This window comes from Vulpes lagopus, chromosome 23, assembly GCF_018345385.1.
Source record: "Vulpes lagopus strain Blue_001 chromosome 23, ASM1834538v1, whole genome shotgun sequence".
NCBI classification, from domain to species: domain Eukaryota; kingdom Metazoa; phylum Chordata; class Mammalia; order Carnivora; family Canidae; genus Vulpes; species Vulpes lagopus.
The window spans coordinates 20,301,585-20,325,610 of NC_054846.1; the positions used below are offsets into that span (position 1 = coordinate 20,301,585).

The window sequence follows — 24,026 nt, forward strand, 5'->3', positions numbered from 1 at the left end:
TGGGCTCAGAGGCATAATATCACAAGGCAGAAATTCCAATTTTGAAGACTGGAGGTATTCTTGGATGCCATAAGGGAAACAATAGGGAAATTATAAAACAACCTGAAACTAGCTTTACAGGAAAGATGATGTTCTGGTGTCCACTGGTGCATAACAAACGCCTCCAAACATTAGCAGCTTCAAACAACAATTTATTATTATCATTATGTCTTACTCTCCTGAGGGTCAGGAATTGGATGGGACATAGGGGAAGGTTTTCTCTGTTCTACAGAGACTGAAGTCTCAGCTGGAAAGACTCAAATGACCAGGGGCTGGAAAAATGGAAAGGGGGAACTGCCTCTCTTTCTCTCTCTTTCTTCCTCTTCCCCTCACCCCCCAGATTCCTCTTGTGGCCACTTTGGGTCCTCCCATAGTGTGGTAGCTTCAGGGCTATCGAACTTCTTACATGAGAACTGAGGGTACAAGAGACCAGACCAAAGCCTCCAAGCTCCTAATGTCTAGGCCCAAGACTGGCATAGTGTCCTTGATCAGCCAGGGTCAAGGGGAAGGGAATCAATCACATCACACTCCTCAAGGGATAAATTATCAAGCAATTTATGGCCCTTTTTAGTTAACCACATGTAGATAAAAGAGATATTTGAAAATTTAGGGCCTATAAAAAATCACTATATCTTTTTAAAAATCTTTTTGATGAAAAAAAAAATTACCTGAGCTGTGCAGACAATCACGTCCATTCTGAATTTCCATGAATGGGCAAAATTCAAAAACACTGCGTTTGATCACATGACTTTTATCCTATATCTTTACCACTATGACTTTGGTTTTCTGTGTCCTTAATATGTAATATCAATGACAGTTAAAACATAATATTTTTTTTTTTTTGTCATGTAATAGAAGGGACTTTTATTATATTTTTAAGATAATTCATACAGCCATTGATTATACAGAGCCACTTCTCAGTACTTTTTTCTTTCCACTTAAGAAATTGGAATATGCCATGATGAGGAGGAGAATACCAAAACAAGATTGCTGGCTCATCACCTAGGGTACAAATACACACTTAATTGCTTGACACTTTATTGAACGCAAAGCAAGATTAAGCATCTTTGCCCTCATTGTACACAGCTGAAGCAGGAGCCCAGGGAAGACTGCACAGCCTTCCTTGGCAGGGAAGATGTGAGCCCCTGTAGTCCCGTCTTGTTGTGGGAAGACTAGCCCATGTTCTGTCGGTTGCCGTAGCCACGAGGATGGGTGTCCTTCCAGTCATCCCACTCCCGAGCTCTGTGGAGCATTTGCTCATCATCCTCGTCCTCCTTTTGTTCCTGATCTTCCTGTTGCTGGGTACCTCTTTTGAGCTCTGGTGTTGTCTTGGCTACGCCCTGATCTGGTAATACTCCATATTTCTGATGCTGATCGTACCAGTCATTCACCGTCATAGATGCCAGACTTGGATAACCTGCTCCAAATACTTTGGCTTGGGCCACATTCCGAGTGAGAACGAAGGGTTTCATTGGAGGCCGGTCCTGATGAGATGAGTAAGAAGTTGATTCCTCTTTTGAGGAGTCTTTTTCTCTCAGGATCTTTATCTCCTGGTCAATGCTCTCAATCTCTTCTAAGCTGATACCAATCCACCTTCGAAGGTGAAGAAGGTAATATTCACGAACACGCTCATCATCTGCTTGACCACTTTCCACAGCAGATTTCAGTGCAGACAACCTATGCTCCACCTCCTTCTTCTGCTTGTATCTCTCTATTTTAGCCTGTCTTTGAGATGCCATAGCAACGAGGCTAGGATAGGCCATGGAGGAACTAGCAGTGTTATTATCAGTTGAGTTGTTCTTGGTTTTGGGCAGCTCAAACTCTGCCACACGATAGTACTGGCACTGAGTTAGGTAGTTTAAAAAGTGTTCTCGAGCCCACTCCAAATGATCTAGACGCTTGCTGGGGTTGACTTGTTTCATGGTGAGCGCTCCTTGAAATGCTGGCACCATCAGGTAAAACAAAATTACCTGATGAAAATACCTGGCTGGCAGACAATCACGTCCATTCTGAATTTCCATGAATGGGCAAAATTCAAAAACACTGCGTTTTGATCACATGACTTTTATCCTATATCTTTACCACTATGACTTTGGTTTTCTGTGTCCTTAATATGTAATATCAATGACAGTTAAAACATAATATTTTAATCCATAACAATAGCATTATTTTCTCCTCTGATGTAAAATCAACAACCAAGAAAGGCAATCTATTAGGAATACCTACTGTGGCTTCAAACTATCTTTCTGACAAAAGGATGGTTTTGTATTCATACTAGCCTTTAAAAAAATGAAATTTTAAAAAATATAACACAATAATTTAATATCAGAATAGCACATCTGAGTTTGAAGGAACATTGGGTCACTTGATTAAAGATAAAACAAATCTGTATCTACCAAAGATGCTAAAAACTTATCTTAAAGACCACATACTATATGCCTGAATAAAGTGAAATTGAGTAGCAACGCAGAACCATGGTAACCTGTTGGTGCTGAGACTCCTGACAGAGTAAAATCAGGACAGGTGGTTAAACTTCACGAATGCATCAGGAAGCACCAGCGCTTCTTCCCCTTAGCATCACATGCTTGGCTTAGAGCGACCTGTTTTGCCTGACATTCAGCTTGATTCAGCAAATGTGGGTGAGAAACATGTTCTACTCTATAAATTAAATATTAAATGACATGGCCACTGCCCTGGTAGGTATCACTATCTAGTGATGACTTTCTTTCTTTCTTTCTTTCTTTCTTTCTTTCTTTCTTTCTTTCTTTCTTTCTTCTTTCTTTCTTTTCTTTCTTCTTTCCTTCTTTCTTTCTTTCTTTCTTTCTTCTTTCTTTCTTTCTTTCTTTCTTTCCCTTTTTGTTTCTTTCATGATGATTTCCTTTTTCCCTCCTTCCTTACCCCATCTTCCTTGCCCTCCCTGAAGCAGACTCATAGCATCATATTCCCATTTCTCATCTAACATATACTGTTGAATGCTTAATCTGCACAAATTATGTGAATTACCTGTAAATAAAAACAAGGATACCATGGTTCCATGGGTCCTGTATTCATTTCCTAGGGCTACCGTAACATTATACCATAAACTAGGTGATTTAAACAACAGAAAGTTATTGGCTCACAGCAGTGGAGGCTAGAAATCTGAGCTCAAGGTGTTATTAGCATTGGTTCCTTCTGAGAAGGAATCCATTCCATGCTTCTCCTAGCTTCTGGTGGTTTGCTGATGAACTTTGGCATTCCTTGACTTAGAGATCTCTGCCTTCATCTTGACATGGCATTCTCCCTATATGTATGTCTATGTCTAAGTCCCCCTTTTTCATAAGGACACTAGTCATATAGAATTAGGGACCCACTGCAACCTTGTCTTAATAATTACCTCTGCCACAACTCTACTTCCAAAAAAGGTTACACCCTGAGGTACTATAGGTTAGCCCTTCAACATATGAACCTGGGGGTGATAAACAATTCAATCCATAGCTCTTTTGTGGTCAAATTTCCAGAGCAAGTATCCACTCCACCCAATAAGTAAATCAACTTTACCTCTATCCAAAAAATAAGAATAAATAAAGACACAGTGATCACAAGAGTTAGCCAGCTCTCAAATATTGTAAGCTTTATTCTGTACATGTTCTGGACAGGGATAATTTAGAATAAACATTTTATGCAAAAGAAAGTAGAAAGGTTTCCTTGAGTATCTGAAATTTATTAATGTATGCTTATTGGGCATTGTTCTGGGCACTGAGGAGACAGCAGTGAATGAAATGGACAAAAATCTCTATGCTCATGAAGATTCCATTTTAATGAAGGGAGACAGGAAAAATAAATAAAAAAGCAAGTCACATAATACTTCAGAAGTTGTCAAGTGCTATGAAGAAAACCAAGATACGGTAAGAAGAATGGGGGAATGCAGGATGTGGAGCAGGGACTGAATGTTTAGATAGGGTGGTCAGGGAGGCCTCAGCCAGAAGGTGACAAATAAGTTGCTGATGGCCATAAGGGGGCAAATGTTGGGGATAGCTGGTAAAGAAGTGTTGTGGACAAAAGAAAGAGTGGGATAGAAATATGGCTGATGTATTTAAGGAAAACAAAGAGGTCAATATGACTGGAAAAAGAGAGGATGAGTGTGGTCTGTAGATAAGGTCAAAGAGATGTAAGGGGCAGATCGTGAAGTTGTGTAGGCCACTGTAAGGATTTCAGCTTTCCTCCAAGTAAAGGAAGAAGCCATTGGGAATTTTGAGCAGAGGAGTGATGTAATTTGATTTGGGTTTATTAGGATCACTCTGGCTCTAAAGGTAAAGCAAACAGGGAGACAATCAGGGAGAAACACCAGTAAGCCACTGTGATAGTCCAGGTGAGAGATGCCCAGGGTGGTAGAAGTGGAGGTGAGGAGTAGCATTTGGATTCTGGATGTATTCTGAAAGGAATGCCAATGGGGTTTGAGATGTACAGATGTAGGGTGTAAAAGGAAGGAGAGAAGAAAGGAAGCAAGGAAAGAAGGAAGGAAAGAAGGAAGGAAAGAAGAAATGATAACTCTATTTTTTACTTGGGTTAAATGGCAAATTCTCTTCACTTTTTTACTGTTACTAATTATTCATTTTTGTCAAGGTAAGATGAAACATATTGAATAAATTCAGAAATGAGTAAAACAGATAATAAATTGCTTTACATTTGACATCTAAAAAATTCTCTTGGAAAGATGCAATCAGCTAAGTCCAGAATGTGAGAAATACCACAGGATGAAAAAATCCGGGTTGTTCAATAAGTAAATTGCAAGGGGAAAAAAAAAGCCAAGAAAGGTGAACCTATAGATTAAAAGATTATTAAGGGGTAACTGAGTGGCTCAGTCAGTTATGCATCTGACTCTTGATTTTGGCTCAGGTCACGATCTCAGAGTCGTGAGACCAAACCCTATATCAGGCTCCACACTGGGCATGGAGCCTGCTTAGGATTCTCTCTGCCTCTCCCCTCCTACTCTCTCCTCCTCCTTAAAAAAGAAAGAAAGAAAGAAAGAAGAAAGAAAGAAAGAAAGAAAGAAAGAAAGAAAGAAAGAAAGAAAAGAGAGAAAGAAAGAAAGAAAGAAAGAAAGAAAGAAGAAAGAAAGAAAGAAAGAAAAAGAAAGAAAGAAAGAAAAAGAAAGAAGAAAGAAAGAAAGAAAGAAAGAAAGAAAGAAAGAAAGAAACAGAAGAGATTTATCAATCAAATACAATGTGCAGACCTTGTTTGAATCCAACTCTATAAAGGAAAAAAAATTATGAGATGATCAGAGAAATATAAAAATTGATTTATTTGATGGTTACTTGATAATATTAAGGAATTATTGGTAATTGGGGGGATGTGATACTGATATTATGGTTGGCTTTTTGAAAATAAGTTCTTATTTTTGAAACATATTAAAATGTTTATAGATAAAACCTGATGTCTAGGATTTGCTTCCTCATAATCCAGTAGAGAAATGAAAGATGACCATAAATGGATGATTATTATTCATTTTGCTATTCTTTCTACTTATATGTATGTTAGAAATTTTACATAATAAAGAGTAAATGAATACAAAAATAAATAAATATGTAAAACAATGTTATGTCAATATATTAAATATTGGTAACATCAGCTGCCTTAAGAAAGGGGTGGCTGGGAGCAGGAATAAGGGAGATTCTTCTTATCTCTCCTTTGTTGTGTCTTTTGAAGATCAAAATTGAAAGATACCATCTATTAATAAATACAAGAAAAAATGTTAGGCTAGTCAGGCAGGTGGGTGGAAGGAGCAGCAGCTTGTATAGAAGAAATGTCCCAGGACAAGCTGCTGAGTATTTTCTTCTTGAGTCTCCCTATTCTGATTTCCTGCTAGCCCCAGGTTGTCTCATGACTTTTCATTCTGAGGCAATGCTTAATTCAGCAGAATATAAGCCAAAATTACAATGACTCAGAGAATAGTACCCCTGAGTATTAGAGCATATATCATTCTGAAGCAAATTTTTCCATGCAGGTTTCGTCGGCTCAGTGCTTACTTACAAAAATAGTGCTTACATTGCAGGGAACCGTGGACTACCATGAACCTCTGATTTAGGATGATGGCCTGTTTTCCTAACCTGATGAATTAATATCCTCATACTCTCAGTGAGCAGGTTAGATTTCATTATAGGACCACTGTCTATATTATGGGAGTAACTTCTATTAATGAAAGGAACATATCTTATCTAAACGATAAATATATTTTATGTAAAATTTTATGCCATTCCACATAGTTCCACTAACTTTGCAGTGCACTTTCTGTACATTAATCATAAAGTCTTTTGAACTTCTAACAGTCAGAGACCAATTTCAAGGACATTAATCCAAAGCATCTTCCATGGTGCTTTCTGAACTTTAAGACCTTAACAAACAGCTTTTTCAGAAAGATGTGAGTTAATTATTTTCCTCACCCTTTTGGGGGTTCTAAAATCAGGTGAACTTTTACATTTTTAATTCCTTGGTCTAGGAATCTAATCACAGAATAAACAAAGTTGAATAGACTGATTCACATGAAAACTATCAAGAGTTTTTTGTTTGTTTGGGGTTTTTTTACCCAAATATTGGTCATCAACTAAGTTGCTGCCCCTATGCTTTATGGCTTAAACTTCCATTTTCTACTTCAACGTTGGAAATAAAACATGAAAAACAAAGTGAGTAGGGGCCCCTGGGTAGTGCAGTGGGTTAAGCAAACAATTCTTGGTTTTGGCTCAGGTTGTGATCTTGGGGTGGTGGGATTACCACATCTTGCTCTACACTCAGTGCAGAGTCTGCTAAAGTTTCTCTCTCTCTCTCTCTCTCTCTCTCTCCCTCTGCCCCTCCTCTCTCTCTCTCTCAACTAAATAAATTTTTTTAATTCATTTATGATAGTCATACAGAGAGAGAGAGAGAGAGGCAGAGACACAGGCAGAGGGAGAAGCAGGCTCCATGCACCGGGAGCCCGACGTGGGATTCGATGCCAGGTCTCCAGGATCGTGCCCTGGGCCAAAGGCAGGCGCTAAACCGCAGCGCCACCCAGGGATCTCTCAACTAAATAAATCTTTAAAAAAGAAAGAAAAGAAAAGAAAAGAAAAGAAAAGAAAAGAAAAGAAAAAAGAAAAGAAAAGAAAAGAAAAGAAAAGAAAAGAAAAGAAAAGAAAAGAAAAGAAAAACCAGCAAAGTGAGTAGATGTTACGTTTAGCTACTTGGTCAGTGTTTTTTTGTGTGTGTCTAGTAGAAATTTGGCATCTAGTTTGGTAAAGAAATTATTAGGATCTTATTTCTAAAGATAAACTGCACAAGTGTGTTAGTTATCGAAGCAAGTAGAATGGAAAGAATTCCCATGTGAGAATCAAGGGTTCTGCTACTAACTAACCCCCTTTGTGAGCTCTGACTACCCTGCTTACATATCTCTGACTTCTTCATGTATAGAGTGAGAGAGTTTCTTTCTTTCTCTCTCTCTCTCTCTCTCGTGTCATAAATAAATAAGTAAAAAATAAAAAAATAAAAAATAAAAAAATAAAAATTTAAAAAATAGTGTTGTGTTTGGCTAATATACTGCCACTTCAGGTACCCTTGCCAATTAAAGCAGATGTTGCTGAATGAGGCTTCCAGTAAAGCTCTTACAAATATGGTAGCCATCCCTTGGCTTTTCTCTTCTTCCTGCCTGGAACTTGGACACATTACTAGAGAGAATAGCCACCCTGTGAATTCAAGGCAACAAGCACAGCTGAGCAGAAAAGTGTATTTGTTTCCTATGGCGGCCATAATAGAGAACCAAAACTGAATAACAACTTAGAACAACAGAAACTTATTTTATTGTGCTAGGGGCAACACATCTGAAATCAAGATTTCAGTAGGGCCATGCTCCCTTGGCTTTTCTAGATTGTGGTGGCCCCAGGTCTTCCTTTGCTTGAGGAAATGTAATTCCAATCCCTGCCTCTGTCTTCACATAACCATCTTCCTGTGTGTCTCTATCTAAATTTTCCTCTTCTCAGAAGGACATTAGTCCTATTGGATCCCAATAACCTCATTTTAACTTTACTACTTCTGCAAATACCGTTATTTCTAAGAAGGTCACATTTACAGGCATTGGGGGGTTAGTGCTATCAGCACCTTTGTGGTGGGGATTCAGGGGACACAATTCAACCCACAACAGTCCCAGTGGCATTCTGGAGCTACTTTACCAGCTCTGAATTTTCTACTTCTGAACTTATTACATGAGAAAAACAAAGCCCCCAATTTGTTTAAGCCTCTATTTATTAGGAGATTTTTGTCTTCAGAAAAGAACTCAACTCCTAACTGACACAATAACTTCAAAGTGAAGACTGGCAATTACAAAATTATCTGTTGTAGGGAGCCCTATTCAGGGGATGGTTGTAGTTTCTTAAAGATAGAGACGATCGTTTTCTTATGAGGGAGCAGGGTAAATGGTGGGAACCTGTGCTCAGCTAAGATTTTTCTAGTCATAATTTAAAGATCAAATATGTTTTCAAAATAGAATTGATTCTATTGCCAGATTCTATTGCCAGATTCTGAAAAGGTCATGTATTCAGCAGCCAGACTTAAGACATAACCCTGCCCTGGACCAACACCTGTCTCAGGTATGTCTTTATTAGTCACCACTACATACCTCAATTTATCAGAATATAAATACAATTTTTGTGCTTCAATGACCAGAAGCACAGTATATTTTTCCAACACAATCAGGTTCAATTTTACAGTACTATCTTCCTGCCAGGTGTGGTGCTCAGAAACACATGTGCCAGAAAGCACTTCAAGCAGCCAAGATTGAAATTTGTCTTAATCATGAGAGAGTTGCTGAGTCCTTAAACCATTTTCATGGCAACCATACCAGGAACACAACCATGATTTATTCAGCTTATTTATGGCTCCATCAGTGGGGACAAGCAATTATTCTCATCATTTCTCTTAGTCAGCATGCCCTGAATTGTTCATTCAACTTCTCAGCAGGCTCAAAAAGGCTGACATCAGAGTAAATAGATATTCCTATCACTTCTTCCTAAGAAATCCAAGGGCAAAGTCAATAGTTAGGACTTTCCATCCTTCCATCTTTAAAAAATATTTATTGAGTTCCTATCTTATGCCAGACTAATGTCAGGCACTGAGGATTAAACAAATAAGACACAATCCCTACCTTCGAGGAACCTACAGTTTAGTTACAGAGATAGGCAAATCAACTGATAAGTCCCAAGACATGGAAGTAAATGCTGAGATTGGTTGAATAGCAGCTGTGAGGGAAGCACACAGGCAGGATAATTAGTTCCTCTCTGGGCAGAGTGAAGCTCCTGATTAAACTGGTGTCAAAAGTTAGACCTGCAGGTACACTAGGAGTTAGTTAAGTGAGAGAGAAGCACATATGCAAAAACTCAAAAGTAAAGGAGAACATGGCATAGTTTGAGACCTACACAGAGCTCAGTATGGTGGAGTATGAGGTGGAAAATATGAATAAAAACAAATGAAATGTGGTTCACATTCTGTAGGCATTGGGGAGCCACGAGAACAGTGGTGAGTCAGACAGTTACACGATCAGGTTTGTAGAAAGTATCTTTCTGGCAACAGTATACAGATGGATTAGAACAGAGCAGAACCAGACATGGAGAAACCAGTAGGAGTCTACTGAAGTATTCTTTTTTTTTTTAATTTTATTTACTTATGATAGTTATACAGAGAGAGAGAGAGGCAGAGACACAGGCAGAGGGAGAAGCAGGCTCCATGCACCGGGAGCCCAATGTGGGACTCGATGCCGGGTCTCCAGGATCGCGCCCTGGGCCAAAGTCAGGCGCCAAACCGCTGTGCCACCCAGGGATCCCCTACTGAAGTATTCTAAAGGAGGGAGGAGTAGTGGGAAAGGCAGGAAAAGGACACACTTAGGAGTAAAACTGCCAGCACTTGATGAGTTATCAGATTTAGCAGGCACCCAAGAATGACACTAAAATTTACGGTTTAGTTAACTGGTGTGCATGGGTGTGAAGAGGTGTTCTTATAGCTTAAAAGTTAGGAAACGACAAAAATTTTTAACTCTCCCATGTTGATGCTAAAAATCCATATTTAAATTTCATATTCATATTTAATAAAGTAACTGAGTTCTGGTCCCTAATCAAATTTCTAATATAAAAACTATTTGAATTTTTTATTTTTTATTTTTTTTTAAGATTTTATTTATTTATTCACAAGAGAGGCAGAGACATAGGCAGAGGGAGAAGTAGGCTCCATGCAGGGATCCCCATGTGGGACTTGATCATGCCCAGGACTCCAGGATCACTCCCTGGGCCAAAGGCAGACGCTTTATTAGTCTGAGCCACCCAGGAATCCCTATTTGAATTTTTTTAAATGTGAAAAGCAAATTCAGAGATCCCAGGCAGCCACTCTGCCCATCTGCAGAGCTGAGCTGGTAGCCCCTTCTGGCCAGAAAGTTCAATTGTTAGTTCCACCTGATTTGGGTCTCCAGTGAATAGAGGCCATACTGGCCGTGGAACCCATTCTACTACTCCAACCCAGCAGGAAAGCAAACTCACAACCCTGCCCAATTGTTGAGTATAGCCTCCAGTCCCTGTCTTCCCAAGAAGCCTGGGCAGAGGATATGAGCAGTTACAGAGCCCATCCTACAACCCTCTTAGGCCAGAGAGTCAAGCCAACAGACTAGACGAACTGTTAGGCATAGCCTTTGACCTCACATAAGCAAGGAGACTAAACAGTGACCCTGGGCAGTGCTGGGGCCTAGCCTACAGCACCACCAAGCCGCAGAGCCTAACCCACAACCCCACTGTAGAAATTTAAACATTTCACTACAAAAAAATCAACTACGCACAAAAGAAGACAGTATGCAGAAAAATGAAGAACAAAGGGATGCCTGGGTGGCTCAGTGGTTGAGCATCTGCCTTTGGCTCAGATCATGATCCCTCGATCTTGAGATCAAGTCCCACATCAGGCTCCCCGCAGGGAGCCTGCCTCTCCCTCTACCTGTCTCTGCCTCGCTCTATGTGTCTCTCATGAATAAATAAATAAAGTCTTTATTTAAAAAAAAAGAAAATGAAGAACAAAAAAACTATAGGGCAGATAAAAACAAATAACAGAATAATGGAAGTAAACTATTAAGAGTGAATCATGAAGAAATAGAAAATTTGAACAGACCAATAACAAGTGAGGAGATTGAATCAGTAACCAAAGACCTCTCAACAAAGAAAATCTCAGGACTTAACGGCTTCCCAGTGAATTGTACTAAACATTTAAAGAAAACTTAATGCCAACCCTTTCGGAATGCTTCCAAAAATTGAAAAAAGAACACTCCCAAACTTATTTTTATGAGGCCAGCATTATTCCAAACCCAAATGTGGACAAGGACACTATAAGAAAAGAAAACTGGAAGTCAATATCCTTGATGAATATAGATGTAAAAATTCTCAACAAAATACTAACAAACCAAATTCAATAGCACATCAAAAGTATCATGCAACATGATCAAGTTGGATTCATCCCTGGGATGCAAGGATGGTTCAACATATGCATATCAATAAACGTGGTGCAACACATTAATAGAATGAAATATAAAAACCATATGATCATCTCAATAGATGCAGAAAAAGCACTTGAAAAAATTCAACACCCATTCATAATAAAAACTCTCAAAAATTAAGCACAGAATGAATGTACTTAAATATGATAAAGGACCACATATGACAAGCTCACAGCAAAATCATACTCAATAGTGAAATTTTGAAAACTTTTCCTCTACAATCAGGAAGATTAAGACAATGGTGCCCACTCTCACATATTCAACATAGTACTGGAAGTTCTAGCCAGAGCAATCAGTCAAGTAAAGGAAATAGAAGGCATCTAAATCAGAAAAGTAAAATTGTCTCTGTTTGCAGATGATGTAATATACATAGAAAATACTGAAGACTCCACCAAAAACTGTTATAACTAATAAACAAATACAGTAAAGTTACAGGATATAAAATCAGCATACAAAAACCAGTTACCTTCCTAGGTACTAACTACAAACCAACTGAAAAAGAAATAAAACAATCCCTTTTAAACAGTATCAAGAACAAATGCTTAGGAATAAATTTAACCAAGGAGGTGACATGTCTATATGCTGAAAACTAGAAGACATTGCTGAAATAAACTGAAGGAAATGTAAATAAAAAGAAAGATACCTCATGCTCCTGGATTGGAAGAATGAATAGTGTTAAAATCTTCATGCTACCCAAAACTCTATAGATTGCATATAGATTCAATGCAGCCTTTATCAAGAATCCAAAGTCACTTTTTACAGAAACAGAAGAAACGATCCTAAAATTCGAATGAAACCAAAAAAGATCCTGAATAGACAAATTCTGAGAAAAAACAACAAAGCTGGAAGCATCATACATCCTGATTCCAAACTATATTTCAAAGCTATAGATATCAAAACAATATGGTACTGGCATAGAAAACAGACACGTGGGATCCCTGGGTGGCGCAGCGGTTTGGCGCCTGCCTTTGGCCCAGGGCGCGATCCTGGAGATTCGGGATCGAATCCCACGTCGGGCTCCCGGTGCATGGAGCCTGTTTCTCCCTCTGCCTGTGTCTCTGCCTCTCTTTCTCTCTCTCTGTGACTATCATAAATAAATACATAAAAATACCTTTAAAAAAAAAAAAAAGAAAACAGACACGTAGCTGAATGGAACAGAATTGGGAGCCCCAAAATAAGCCTATGCATATATTATCAACTAGTATTTGTAAAGGAGCCAAGAATACTCAATGGGAAAAGATAGTCTCTTCTTTAAATAGTGTTGGGAAAAGTGGATAGTACATGCAAAAGAATGGCACTCCACCTGTATCTTACACCATTTACAAACATTAAGTCAAAATGGATTAAAGACTTACATGTAAGACCCAAAACCATAAAACTTCTGGAAGAAAACATAAAGGAAAAGCTCCTTGACGTTGGTTTTGGCAATGATATTTTGGATACAACATCAAAAGCACAAGAAACAAAAGCAAAAATAAATAAGAAGGACTATATCAAACCAAAAAGAAACAATCAACAAAATGAAAAGGCAACTTTCAAAGAATGAAGGAAAAAAGTTGCAAACCACATATCTAACAAGGGGTTAATATCCAAATATATAAGAAATTATATGACTCAATAGCAAAAAAAACTAAATAATCTGATTTTAAAATGAGCAAAGGACCTGAATAGAAATTTTTCAAAGAAGATATTCAAATGGCCAGTGGATACACAAAAATATGTTTAACATCACTAATAATTAGGGAAATGCAAATCAAAACTATAAAGGAGACATCATCCCACACCTGTTAGGATGGCTATTCTCCAAAAGACAAGACAAGCACTGGCGAGGATGCAGTGAAAGAGAACCCTTGTGCACTCTTGGTGGGAATGTAAACTGGTGCAGCCTCTAAGGAAAACAGTATGAAGTTTCCTCAAAAAATTAAAAATAGAACTACCATATGACTCAGCAACTCCTTTTCCAGATATATACCCAAAGGAAACGAAATCACTATCTTGAAGAAATATCTGGACCCCTGGTTCATTGCAGCATAATTTACAATAGCCAAGACATAAAAACAACCTGTGTCCACTGATCAATGAAGCAATGTGATTTTATACACACACACAGACACACACACACCCCCACACACACCCGAGAATATTATTCAACCATAAAAAAAGAAAATTGCCATTTGTGACAACATGGATGAAATGTGCATTTTGCTAATTGCAATAAGTCAGATAGAGAAAGATAATACTACATGAACTTACTTACATATGAAATCTAAAAAACCAACTCACAGAAATGGAGAGTGGATTTATCATTGTGGAGAGGGCAGGGAGGGAGGAATGGGTAAAGGTAGTGCAAAAGGCGCAAACTTACAGGTATAAGATAAATAAATGGGGTACCTGGCTGGTTCGGTTGATAGAACATGTGACTCTTGTTCTCAGGGTTGTGAGTTCAAGCTCCACACTGAGCACAGAGCTTCTTTTTTAAAAAAATAATAACTAGAGAAAAAAATATGAATAAGTTCTGGAGGTGTAATGTACAGCGTGGTTACTACTATTACTAATAACTGTATTGTATATTTGAAAGTTGCTAAGAAAGTAGACCTTAAAAATTCTCAACACACTAGCAAATTGTAACTATGTTAATGATGGACGTCTTAAATAACCTTATTTTGGCCAACACTTCACAATATGCACATACATCAAATCACCACATTGTACACCTTAACTTTACACAGTTACATGTCAGTTATATCTCAATAAAGCTAGAAGAGTGAAATAGACTCCTAAGATAAGGTTGGAGCTGCAGATTGTGAAATAGGCAATTTTTAAAATATCAGTTCCTCAATAGCTGATTTTTCTGGTAGGACTTCTACAAAACAACAATTCACTCAACAATTAATTACTCTTTTCCCAAAACAGCCTAACTTCCTAAGTGGAAGTTGAAATCACCCTAAAAACAACAAGAATTTTCCTGAAGAGCAAGTGCTCAATTGTCATTTTTTTTCCTTGATGGAAGAACAATGTGTACCTTTAGTTTTCTGACACCTGAAAGATTTGTGATTTTGTTTTCTTGAGAAGCTTAGCGATAAATTAGTTCAATTTAGTATTATTTCAAAATAGTAGGCATTATTAAAATACTCTAGATAATATGGCAATTTAAGGATGCAGATAGGGTTAGACCAGAACTCAGTTCTTGTAGCGTAAGTAAACTAAGTAAACCCATTTCAAAACAAGTTAAAAGCATTTAGTAAGCACCTAAAGTATGCAAACCATTGTCTCAGATCCTCTCCATCCCCTGTGAGCTGTTACTGTCTTTGCAATCTAGTGGGGATGACACACAAATAACTAACTAATAAAAATTCATGGTAGAATAAAATTAATTCTACAATACTTATATAAGCAAAGTACATTTAGGTTATCTTCGAAGAAGAAATTAATTTAATAAATGTTGAAGTAGGGGGAAGAGGAGGAAAGTATCTGACAGCAGAAAATAAAGTCAGTGTTTACCTCCCCACCCCCAGCAATTCCCATTTCTCAGCCCCTGAGACTCACCTTCCTCTGGGATATTTGAGAAAGGATGTTTGCCTCACATTTGTTCGTGAGTCAACCCTCTTTGCAGCTGCTTCTGTGAGTCACTTGCTCCTTTTTGTTGCCCTCAGCTCTGCTCTGCCTCTCCATCCTGGCCCCCACCTGGATGATCTGGGATTCCTTTTCTCATGACACAATGATGCCATCAATGGAAGGATATAATATTACACTTCCTTTTGTTGCTTTTCTCTTTAATTTCCCACAACACCATCAATACAGAACTTATGTATATCTAGTAGATTTAATTAAAGGATTGGTGAAAACTCGGGGTGTTTATTATATAGGAGGATAAAACTTAAAATTGGACGGCAAATATGACAATTCTCACAGCCCAAGGGGAAAAACCGGAAGTCCTATAAACATATATATACGTTTCCCTTTGGGGGAAACATGCTATTTCCTAACTTTGCTCTCTTGCATAAAGTCCAGCCTCCTCTTGCCCCTTCTAAGAATGGCTAAATTCTTCAACCCTCCAAATGCAAGTCCACCCGAACCCTATACTTTTCAAGGATAGTATACTCTAATACTATTTATTTATTCATGAGAGAGACACAGGCAGAGGGAGAAGCAGGCTCCATGCAGGGAACCAGATGTGGGACTCGATCTCTAGTCTCCAGGATCACGCCCTGGGCGGGAGGCGGTGCTAAACCGCTGAGCCAGCCGGGGTGCCCAAGATAGGCCTTTTCTAAATGTGAAGTTATCTGCCTATATTCTCCTGTCCACGATGGAAATAACACTTTACACAGTTGTGTCAAGAACTTTTGGTCTCTTTTTCCTACTTCCAGGCAATTCCTGGAGGCCTACCTGTGTTTCAGAAATGAAGCCTTCCAAGCAAGAAACAGAACCATCTCCCCTGGTGGCCAGCATTTAGGTACATAAAAATGAAGAAGGAGCTTTCAGAGTTCATTCTTTCTTAGAGCCAGATTGATTTCATAGGCAGGCCTTTTCTTCTCAGTGATCTCTGTTAGGGTAAGGGAGACAGTGGAAGCATGGGAATAGACACCAAATGCTATAGCTATCTGGTGCCCAAGGACCCCTCATTACCTCTTCCTTAGGGTAATAGAATCTGCCCCCTTAGTCTCAGGGGTGGACATGTGACTAGTCTGAGCCAATCACAATACTTCATATTCTCAGCCATACAAATTCATTGGAGGGTTGGAAACACGATTTAAGCCTGGCAGATCAGAGTCCTGCCTTACATTTTAACCTAAAATTGGATGAGAGAAGCCCTTTTTCCTCTAAGGAGCATGAATGACTGAAACCTTGTTTTCTGCCATAAGGAACCCTCCCCTACTGAAAGAGCAGTAAAATAGAATAAAATCAATATGAATAGGAAAGCAGACGTGAGATTCAAAAGAGTATGTTATTTAGTACTTGAGTGCCTGGTTCCAGCCACTGAGGTCTTCAAAATTGCAGTGGTTCCTAAGAACCACTATTCAATTCTCTGAATTATTCCAGCATTCTTTTAATTTAACTCAAATTTTACCTAAACTGGATTGAATTGCGTTTCTCTTCTTGCACACAAAATATTCCTGAGATTATACCCCATCCACACCAAATACCTTCTCTAAGGATGGGAATGAAGACAGGAGAAGTTACTCTTCCAGTTAAACATAAGCAAATCCTACACACGCAATCAGAAAGTCCTTCTCTGAGGCATGGCATTATTCTACATATAGTCGAATGTGACTCTTCAGAAAAGGATTTTCTAACATGCTAATATATCACAGATCCTATATATCCTAATCAGCCAGTTGTTAAATAGATCCCAGCACCTCCTAAGTATCAAACCAAGCATGTGCTACAAGCTTGTCTTCAGAACATAATTGCAATACATCTATGCATGTGATGTCTAAGAATTACTGGGCAACATAAGGTCAGTGAAACAAAATGGTGACGTGGCATACCAAGAATTGTACTTGAAATCCATTTGATCCAAGTGATAAATCTTACCATAAGTTTTTCTCTTCTTTTCCAACTTTACAAAAAATATGGTAGAGTTTTAGAGTTGCATGTTTGATGAGAAGTTTTGTAAGCCTGTAACTGGGGTGGGTGTCCCCCAATCTGAGAGAACTAATCATGGTCATGCAGAATGCCATTGCCACTGACCCAGACCATCTTCTATGAAGAACTGGGGAGACTCAAGGAACCCCAGCCTGATAACTCCTGATGCTTTTGCTGCAAGTGTTTTTGTTGAGAATATAACAATAGCATCTCATCTCTGTAAGATTTTTGTGTCCAGGGATCCCTGGGTGGCGCAGTGGTTTAGCGCCTGCCTTTGGCCCAGGGCGCGATCCTGGGGACCCGGGATCGAATCCCATGTCAGGCTCCCGGTGCATGGAGCCTGCTTCTCCCTCTGCCTGTGTCTCTGCCTCTCTCTCTCTCTCTGTGTGTGTGTGACTATCATAAATAAATAAATAAATAAATAAATAAATAAATAAATAAATAAATAAAGATTTTTGTGTCCATTCACAAAGCCTCTGACCCAGTCTTATAAAGAACTCCTTTGGGGCCATAGAAATCAAGAAGTACTGAGAAATGTAGATTCTAGTGACATCTTTACAAATACCTAGATCAGAAAGAGCTGGGTAACTTCTAGATATTCAGCCTATGCCCAAGTTATTACCAAAGGGTAAGAAATCTCAATGCCTACGTTATATGTCTTAACAACTACAGCTATATGCTTCAAAAGCAATGTGAGTTATTAACATGTAACCCAGATATCAGATGAGTCCCTTTGCCTGTTAAGATAGTTCAAACTCCCATTCCATATTTCTCCAGTGAAAGTCCAGTGCCCATCCCCAGAGTTCCAGGAATTCCCAGGGGACTTTAATTCCCACTTGTTATTTCTGACTCTTAACTGCTGCTTCCACTGATTAGTTTAACTGACAGACTGTCTTGCCACATGGCACACACAGTCCCTATTCTGCACCCCCATTAATCTAGATGTGGAACCGGCCCCTCAATCCCCACAGGACACTTGCTCATATATGTACTGCATTCACACCAAGCATTCATGTATATAACAGTTTTCCAAAGATTTGGGACAGTAATGGTATTTTTATGGAAATAAAAAGATTATACAACTGAATGCTGCAAGCTCCACATCTTAAAAGATTTTAAGGTCTCTCACATATTGTCCCACCAGGTGCTCTCCCACAGATCCTGTTGGCTCAGTTTTCCCCACCCTCGAGGTGTTTACTGCAAAGCAGTTTGTTTGCTCTGAGGATTCTTTCTTTGCATCCAGCTAGCTATGCCCTCAGGATGCACCTTCCACCCAAGTAACTTATGGAGTATTTCCCTAAAACAGATTCTGGTCCCAGCTGTCAAGATTTTTTTCCTCGTAATATGCATAGAATGAATTAAATCCTGACGCTGGAGAATTCTAAAGCACCCTAGCTTTTCTCACACTGCATTTCATGGGTTCTTGCATTGGAACAATAAAAGTGCTCCACTTACTTCACCGCCTACTTCACATCACTCATACTAAAGAGTAAGTACCATGCTACCCAGTCCCTTTGCCACAGGTAAGTCCCACCAAGTGACAATATTGTTACTATAATCCTGGATATTGGTCTGTTAGAACATTTAGGTTTTTGATAATGCACAATAAATTAATTTAACCCAAATTAAACTTAAAAGGACACATTTGCAAGAATGAAAAGGAAGTTAAATTCCTTCCTGTAGCAGAACATGTGGGATTGAAGAATTTAAATGACATCAGGAAACAGCTGGTCCTCAGATAGATGTGTTTGTCCTCTAAAATGATTTATAACCACATCATTTTGAACTTTAAAATGGCTATTTTCCCAATTCTGCAAGATCATTCTAAAGAAATGTTTATCTTCTTTTTTTTTCTAAGATTATATTTATTTATTCATGAGAGACACAGAGAGAGACAGAGAGGCAGAGACACAGGCAGCGGGAGAAGCAGGCTCCATGCAGGGAGCCCGACGTGGGACTCCATCCCAGGTCTCCAGGATCATGCCCTGGGCTGAAGGCGGCGCCAAACCTCTGAACCACCCAGGCTGCCCCTGTTTATCTTCTACTTTGATTTGAGGAATGGGATAGTGAGCGGGCATCTCTCTCCCTCTGGAGAGGCTGGGTAATGAGTGTGATCGAACAATTCATGAGTTTGTATTCTTTCCTTTGAGTCCAGAAATATGGTTGCAAAGACTATCTCTGAGTATGGAGGGCCAGGATTTTAATGCTATGGCCTAAGGTCCCAGTTACCTAAAACCAATTCAAAAATAGCAGAATCAGGTGAGATGGAGTTAGCTTTCTTTTCTTTTTAGAACTGCTGCCATCATGTCAGCTCCACCCACTTTGCTGGCCTCAGGATGTGATCTCTAACTCCTTCCACCCTCAGACTGGCTCATCTACTCAATCTAAACCTTCCCTCCCATTTCTCACTGAGTTCTAGCCTCAAACATCTGTATGCAGTTCCTCAAACACACGGGGCATGTTCTCTAGGTGGGCAGTTCATCCTTCATATATCCATCCCCATGGCAGCTTCACTCACTTCATCCCTTCACACAGGCTCTCTTTGACCACCTTACCTAAAATTGGGTCCTTGTCATCCTTTATCCCACTTCCTTTCTGTATCTTTCTTCATACAACTTATTGCTACCTGATATTATATATAATAACTTATTATCTGTCTCCCCAATAGAGTCCTTGAGATCAAGGACTTTGTTCAGGTCATCACTGTATCTCCCATGCCTAGAACAGTGACTCTCACACGATAATTGAATAATGAATGAATGAATGAATGAATGAATGAATGAATGAACGAGTGAGTGATAGCTCTGGAAGAAACTGTGTAACTTAGTGGTTTAGTGCATAGACTTTTGAGATAGCAAATCTGGTTCAAATTCTGGCTTCTCTGTTTACAAGCTGTCTGGACTTCACCAAGTCACTTACCCTGTATCACTGGATTCTTTAACAGACTAAATGTGGCACATATGAAAGTATTTAGCAGGATAAGCATCCTTGTTTCCCCAGCCTCTTATTTTATAGCTGAGGGACCAGAGGTAGACTGAGGCAAAGAAACTGGAGCAGAATCTCTAATCTTGGGGATAACTTGTGCAGAGAAGGAAACAAATCTCCTATTCCTTCATAAAGGCATCCTCAGCCAATATTAAAACCTTACAAATATGCACTCACTTTGATTCAGAGATTTCATTTCTACAAATGTATCTCAAGGAAACGATCACCTATGTGGGCAAAGATTTTACCACACAGATTTTTATAACAGTCTGATTTAAAACAACAAGAAATTAGAAGTATACTAGGTGTCCAAGAGGAAATTGATTTGATGAATTATGGTACCGCTACATGATGTGATTATACATGGCTACTTAAAACTAAATTGTAGAAGAGTAGTAAGAGGAGAAAATGCTTACATATAAAAGGACTAATAAATAAAATAGGACTAACAGACAAAAAGTCTGGGTGGTTGGAATCAGAATGAATTGTATTTTCTTTGTATATCTTTGAATTTCCCATATTCTCTTCAGTAAATAGGCATTATTTTCATAGTATTTTTTTCATAGTATTTTAAATAAAAATAATAATAGCTTGTTTGCATGACAAGAAAGTGTTACTTCATTTTATGGGGAGAGCAATGAGAGATGCCTAAACTTGAGGAAGTTTCCCAAGTTCTGAGGGAATGAAATTTTCCCCCAAAATTTCATGATTTTAAGTGAGCAATCCCCCTAAAAGCTTTGGCACACAGCAGATTCCAGAGTTGTCTAGCTTCTTTACCATTAGGACCAACTGCCCATGTGTCCAGAACATCTACATCACTCTGTATTAGCACATTTAACTGATGACATTAGCAATGTTGCATTTTGAAAACCAAATTGACTTATAGCATTGCTCATTAGATTTAAATACTAGAGTGATTCATCATTTACAGTAAATCTATTAGATAAATTACACTGCAAAATTCAGCATCGTCAGTGTGGCAGGCCTGCCTGGAAATTAAGAATGGGAAGGGAAATTGAAAGAGAGGGATTCCTCTCCATGATTTGAAATTTAAACTTAGATAGCTATGGCAAGCATCCGAGCCCCAGCCAAAGAGGACAGGGCATCTGCCACATGTCTAAGATATTCCACTCTAATAATAGCCTAGGACCTCTTTTGGAACAGGTTAATGCCTTGCTTCAGAAGGAAGAATCTTGAATGTTAAAATGCTTTTAGGATCATTTCCTTACTATTTAATTTTTTTTTCACAATGTAACCGGGCTGCATATGTGATATATGCAACCATGGTTGGGTTTCTGCTGGTTAAATATAGTCCCAAATCCACAGCGTGTTCAGCTGGGGGCCCTCGATCACCAGATGTTATTCCACTAATAGTGAGTGAGCTCATCCTTGGTGTGGAAGGTTATTCATTTGGGAGAGAATAATGAAAGTGAGACAATCATTACGTCACCTTTTCCTGTACAGTATTCTCCCCTGCAGCTAACAAGGAAAACATGCTGCCGTGTTAGTAGTAAGCTAAGTCATGTTCTTGCTTTCTTAGATCTGCTTAATGTGAATCATGGGGTAATTCGAGTCCAAATTAATTTTAAATATAGTATGTGATAATTTGCATTTGGAGAGTGAGACTTGGGAATGGTCTTTGTCTCAGACCCAAGCACCATGACTTTCTGAGGTATGATCATTAACACCCGATGCCCAGAGGCACTGTCCTCTTTCCACACCTTTGCAGAAGTTATCTCATTGTCCTCAGGTGGCCATTTGGGAGGCAGAGCCTGCTGTTTCTGGAAACACGAAGACTTCTGAATAATGGAGTAAACTCTTCAAATAATGCCCGTGAGATCATGTTTTTTTTTTTTTTTTTTTTTTTTTTGCTTGAATGACTCATTTGGCGCTACCTATTAAACCCCAAGTCAAGTTCGGAGTAAAATTAATTGATAGATAATACAGCAAATGTGCAATGTCTCTCTCTCTCTCTTACACATACACACACACACACACACACACACACCTTTTCTAAAAAAATGAAAGCAACCTTTATGTGAAAAACTTTTGTGGGGGTGGAATCCCTGTGTGGTTCAGCGGTTTGGTGCCTGCCTTCGGCCCATTGGCTTGATCCTAGTCCCAGGATCGAGACCTGTGTCGGGCTCCTGGCATGGAGCCTGCTTCTTCTTCTGCCTGTGTCTCGGCCTGTCTCTCATGAATAAATGAATAAAATCTTAAAAAAGAAAAACTTTTTTTTAAACACACATTTATAATTAAGAATTTTAACTCATTACTTAATTTTATCACAGCTTTCCTTTAAATACAATAACAACTCAGCAGCAAGCAATTTTACTACATTTCTTTAAATGATTTTAACTTTCTGCCAAGGGCCTAAACTGACCTTGTCTCTCTAGTGTCATATTCATCTTTATAAAACTTGACTACAAAAGAAAATGAAACATCCAATAATGACCCACTGATGAAGTTCTTCAGCTGGGCGCCTGTCAGTCCCCTCACGATCTCTCATGCTCTCTTGAGCTGCCCACATCTTCGTTTAGGCCCCCAAGTGTCATCTCAAAGAGAAAGATTGGTGCCCAGGGAAATTCTTGGCCCCTTATAAACCTTCCATATTTTTTTTATTTCTATCATGTTTCCAATTATCTCTACCTCATATCTGTCACCTCCCATGGCACACTTTGTGCAAAGAGCACTGAAGTAAAGTTCAGGACTGTTGGAATAGTTCCCAACTTTGCCACTTTTTCTCTCTCCTCTTCTTTCCACGTTTCAGACTCATTTGTCAAACTGGAATAATACCACAAGTGACAAAAAGTCCTGAAACAAATTTGAATAGGTTGGGACATGCCACGGGATCGAGGGCCCTAGGCACTCTTGCCTTCATGGGCCCCTTCCTCCATAAAAAAATACTTAAAATTTTATTTTATTCTCTGACATTGAACATAGCAACATCTTTCTAGCTATATCTCCTGAGGCAAGAGAAACAAAAACAAAAATAAACTAAAAAATTAAAAGCTTCTGCATAGCAATGGAAACAATTAACAAAACTGAAAGGCAACCTACTGAATGAAAGAAATTATTTGCAAGTGACATATCCAATAGGGGGTTAGTATTAAAAATATATAAAAGGGATCCCTGGGTGGGGCTCAGCAGTTTGGTGCCTGCCTTCACCCCATGCCCTGGAGTCTGGGGATCGAATCCCACATCGGGCTCCCTGCATGGAGCCTGCTTCTCCCTCTGCCTATGTTTCTGCTTCTCTCTCTCTGTGTCTCTCATGAATACATAAATAAATCTTTTAAAATAATAATAATAATAAGGGCAGCCCGGGTGGCTCAGCGGTTTGGCACCTCCTTCAGCCCGGGGCCTGATCCTTCCTTCCTGGAGACCCCGATTGAGTGCCACATCAGGCTCCCTGCATGGAGCCTGCTTCTCCCTCTGCCTGTGTCTCTGCCGCTCTCTCTTTCTGTGTCTCTCATGAATAAATAAAATCTTTAAAAAATAAAATAAAAATAAAATAAAATAATAAAGTAAAATAAAATAAAAATGTATAAAGAACTTATATAACTCAACACCCAAAAACCAAATAATCCAGTAAGAAAATGGCAGAAGACATGGAAGGACATGACAAAAAGACACCCAAATGGCAAACGGATACATGAAAAGATTCTCAACATCACTCATCATCAGGGAAACGCAAATCAAACAATAATGAGCTATCACCTCACACCTGTCAGAATGGCTAAAATCAAAAACAAGAAATATCAAGTGTTGGCAAACATGTGGAGAAAAGGGAACTCTGGTGCACTGTTGGTGGGAATGCAAACTGGTACAGCCTCTATGAAAAACAGTATGAAGGGATCCCTGGGTGGCGCAGCGGTGTGGCGCCTGCCTTTGGCCC

The 24,026-nt window shown here is 39.0% G+C and overlaps 1 protein-coding gene across 1 annotated transcript; it reads right to left on the bottom strand.

Annotated features, from left to right (window-relative positions):
- Positions 1 to 883: 883 nt before the first annotated feature.
- LOC121481282 (immunoglobulin-binding protein 1-like) lies at positions 884 to 1,991 on the bottom strand. The gene has a single exon (XM_041738553.1). It carries the CDS (start codon positions 1,989 to 1,991, stop codon positions 1,212 to 1,214), a length of 780 nt encoding a protein of 259 aa, XP_041594487.1. The 3' UTR covers positions 884 to 1,211.
- Between the last annotated feature and the right edge of the window lie 22,035 nt (positions 1,992 to 24,026).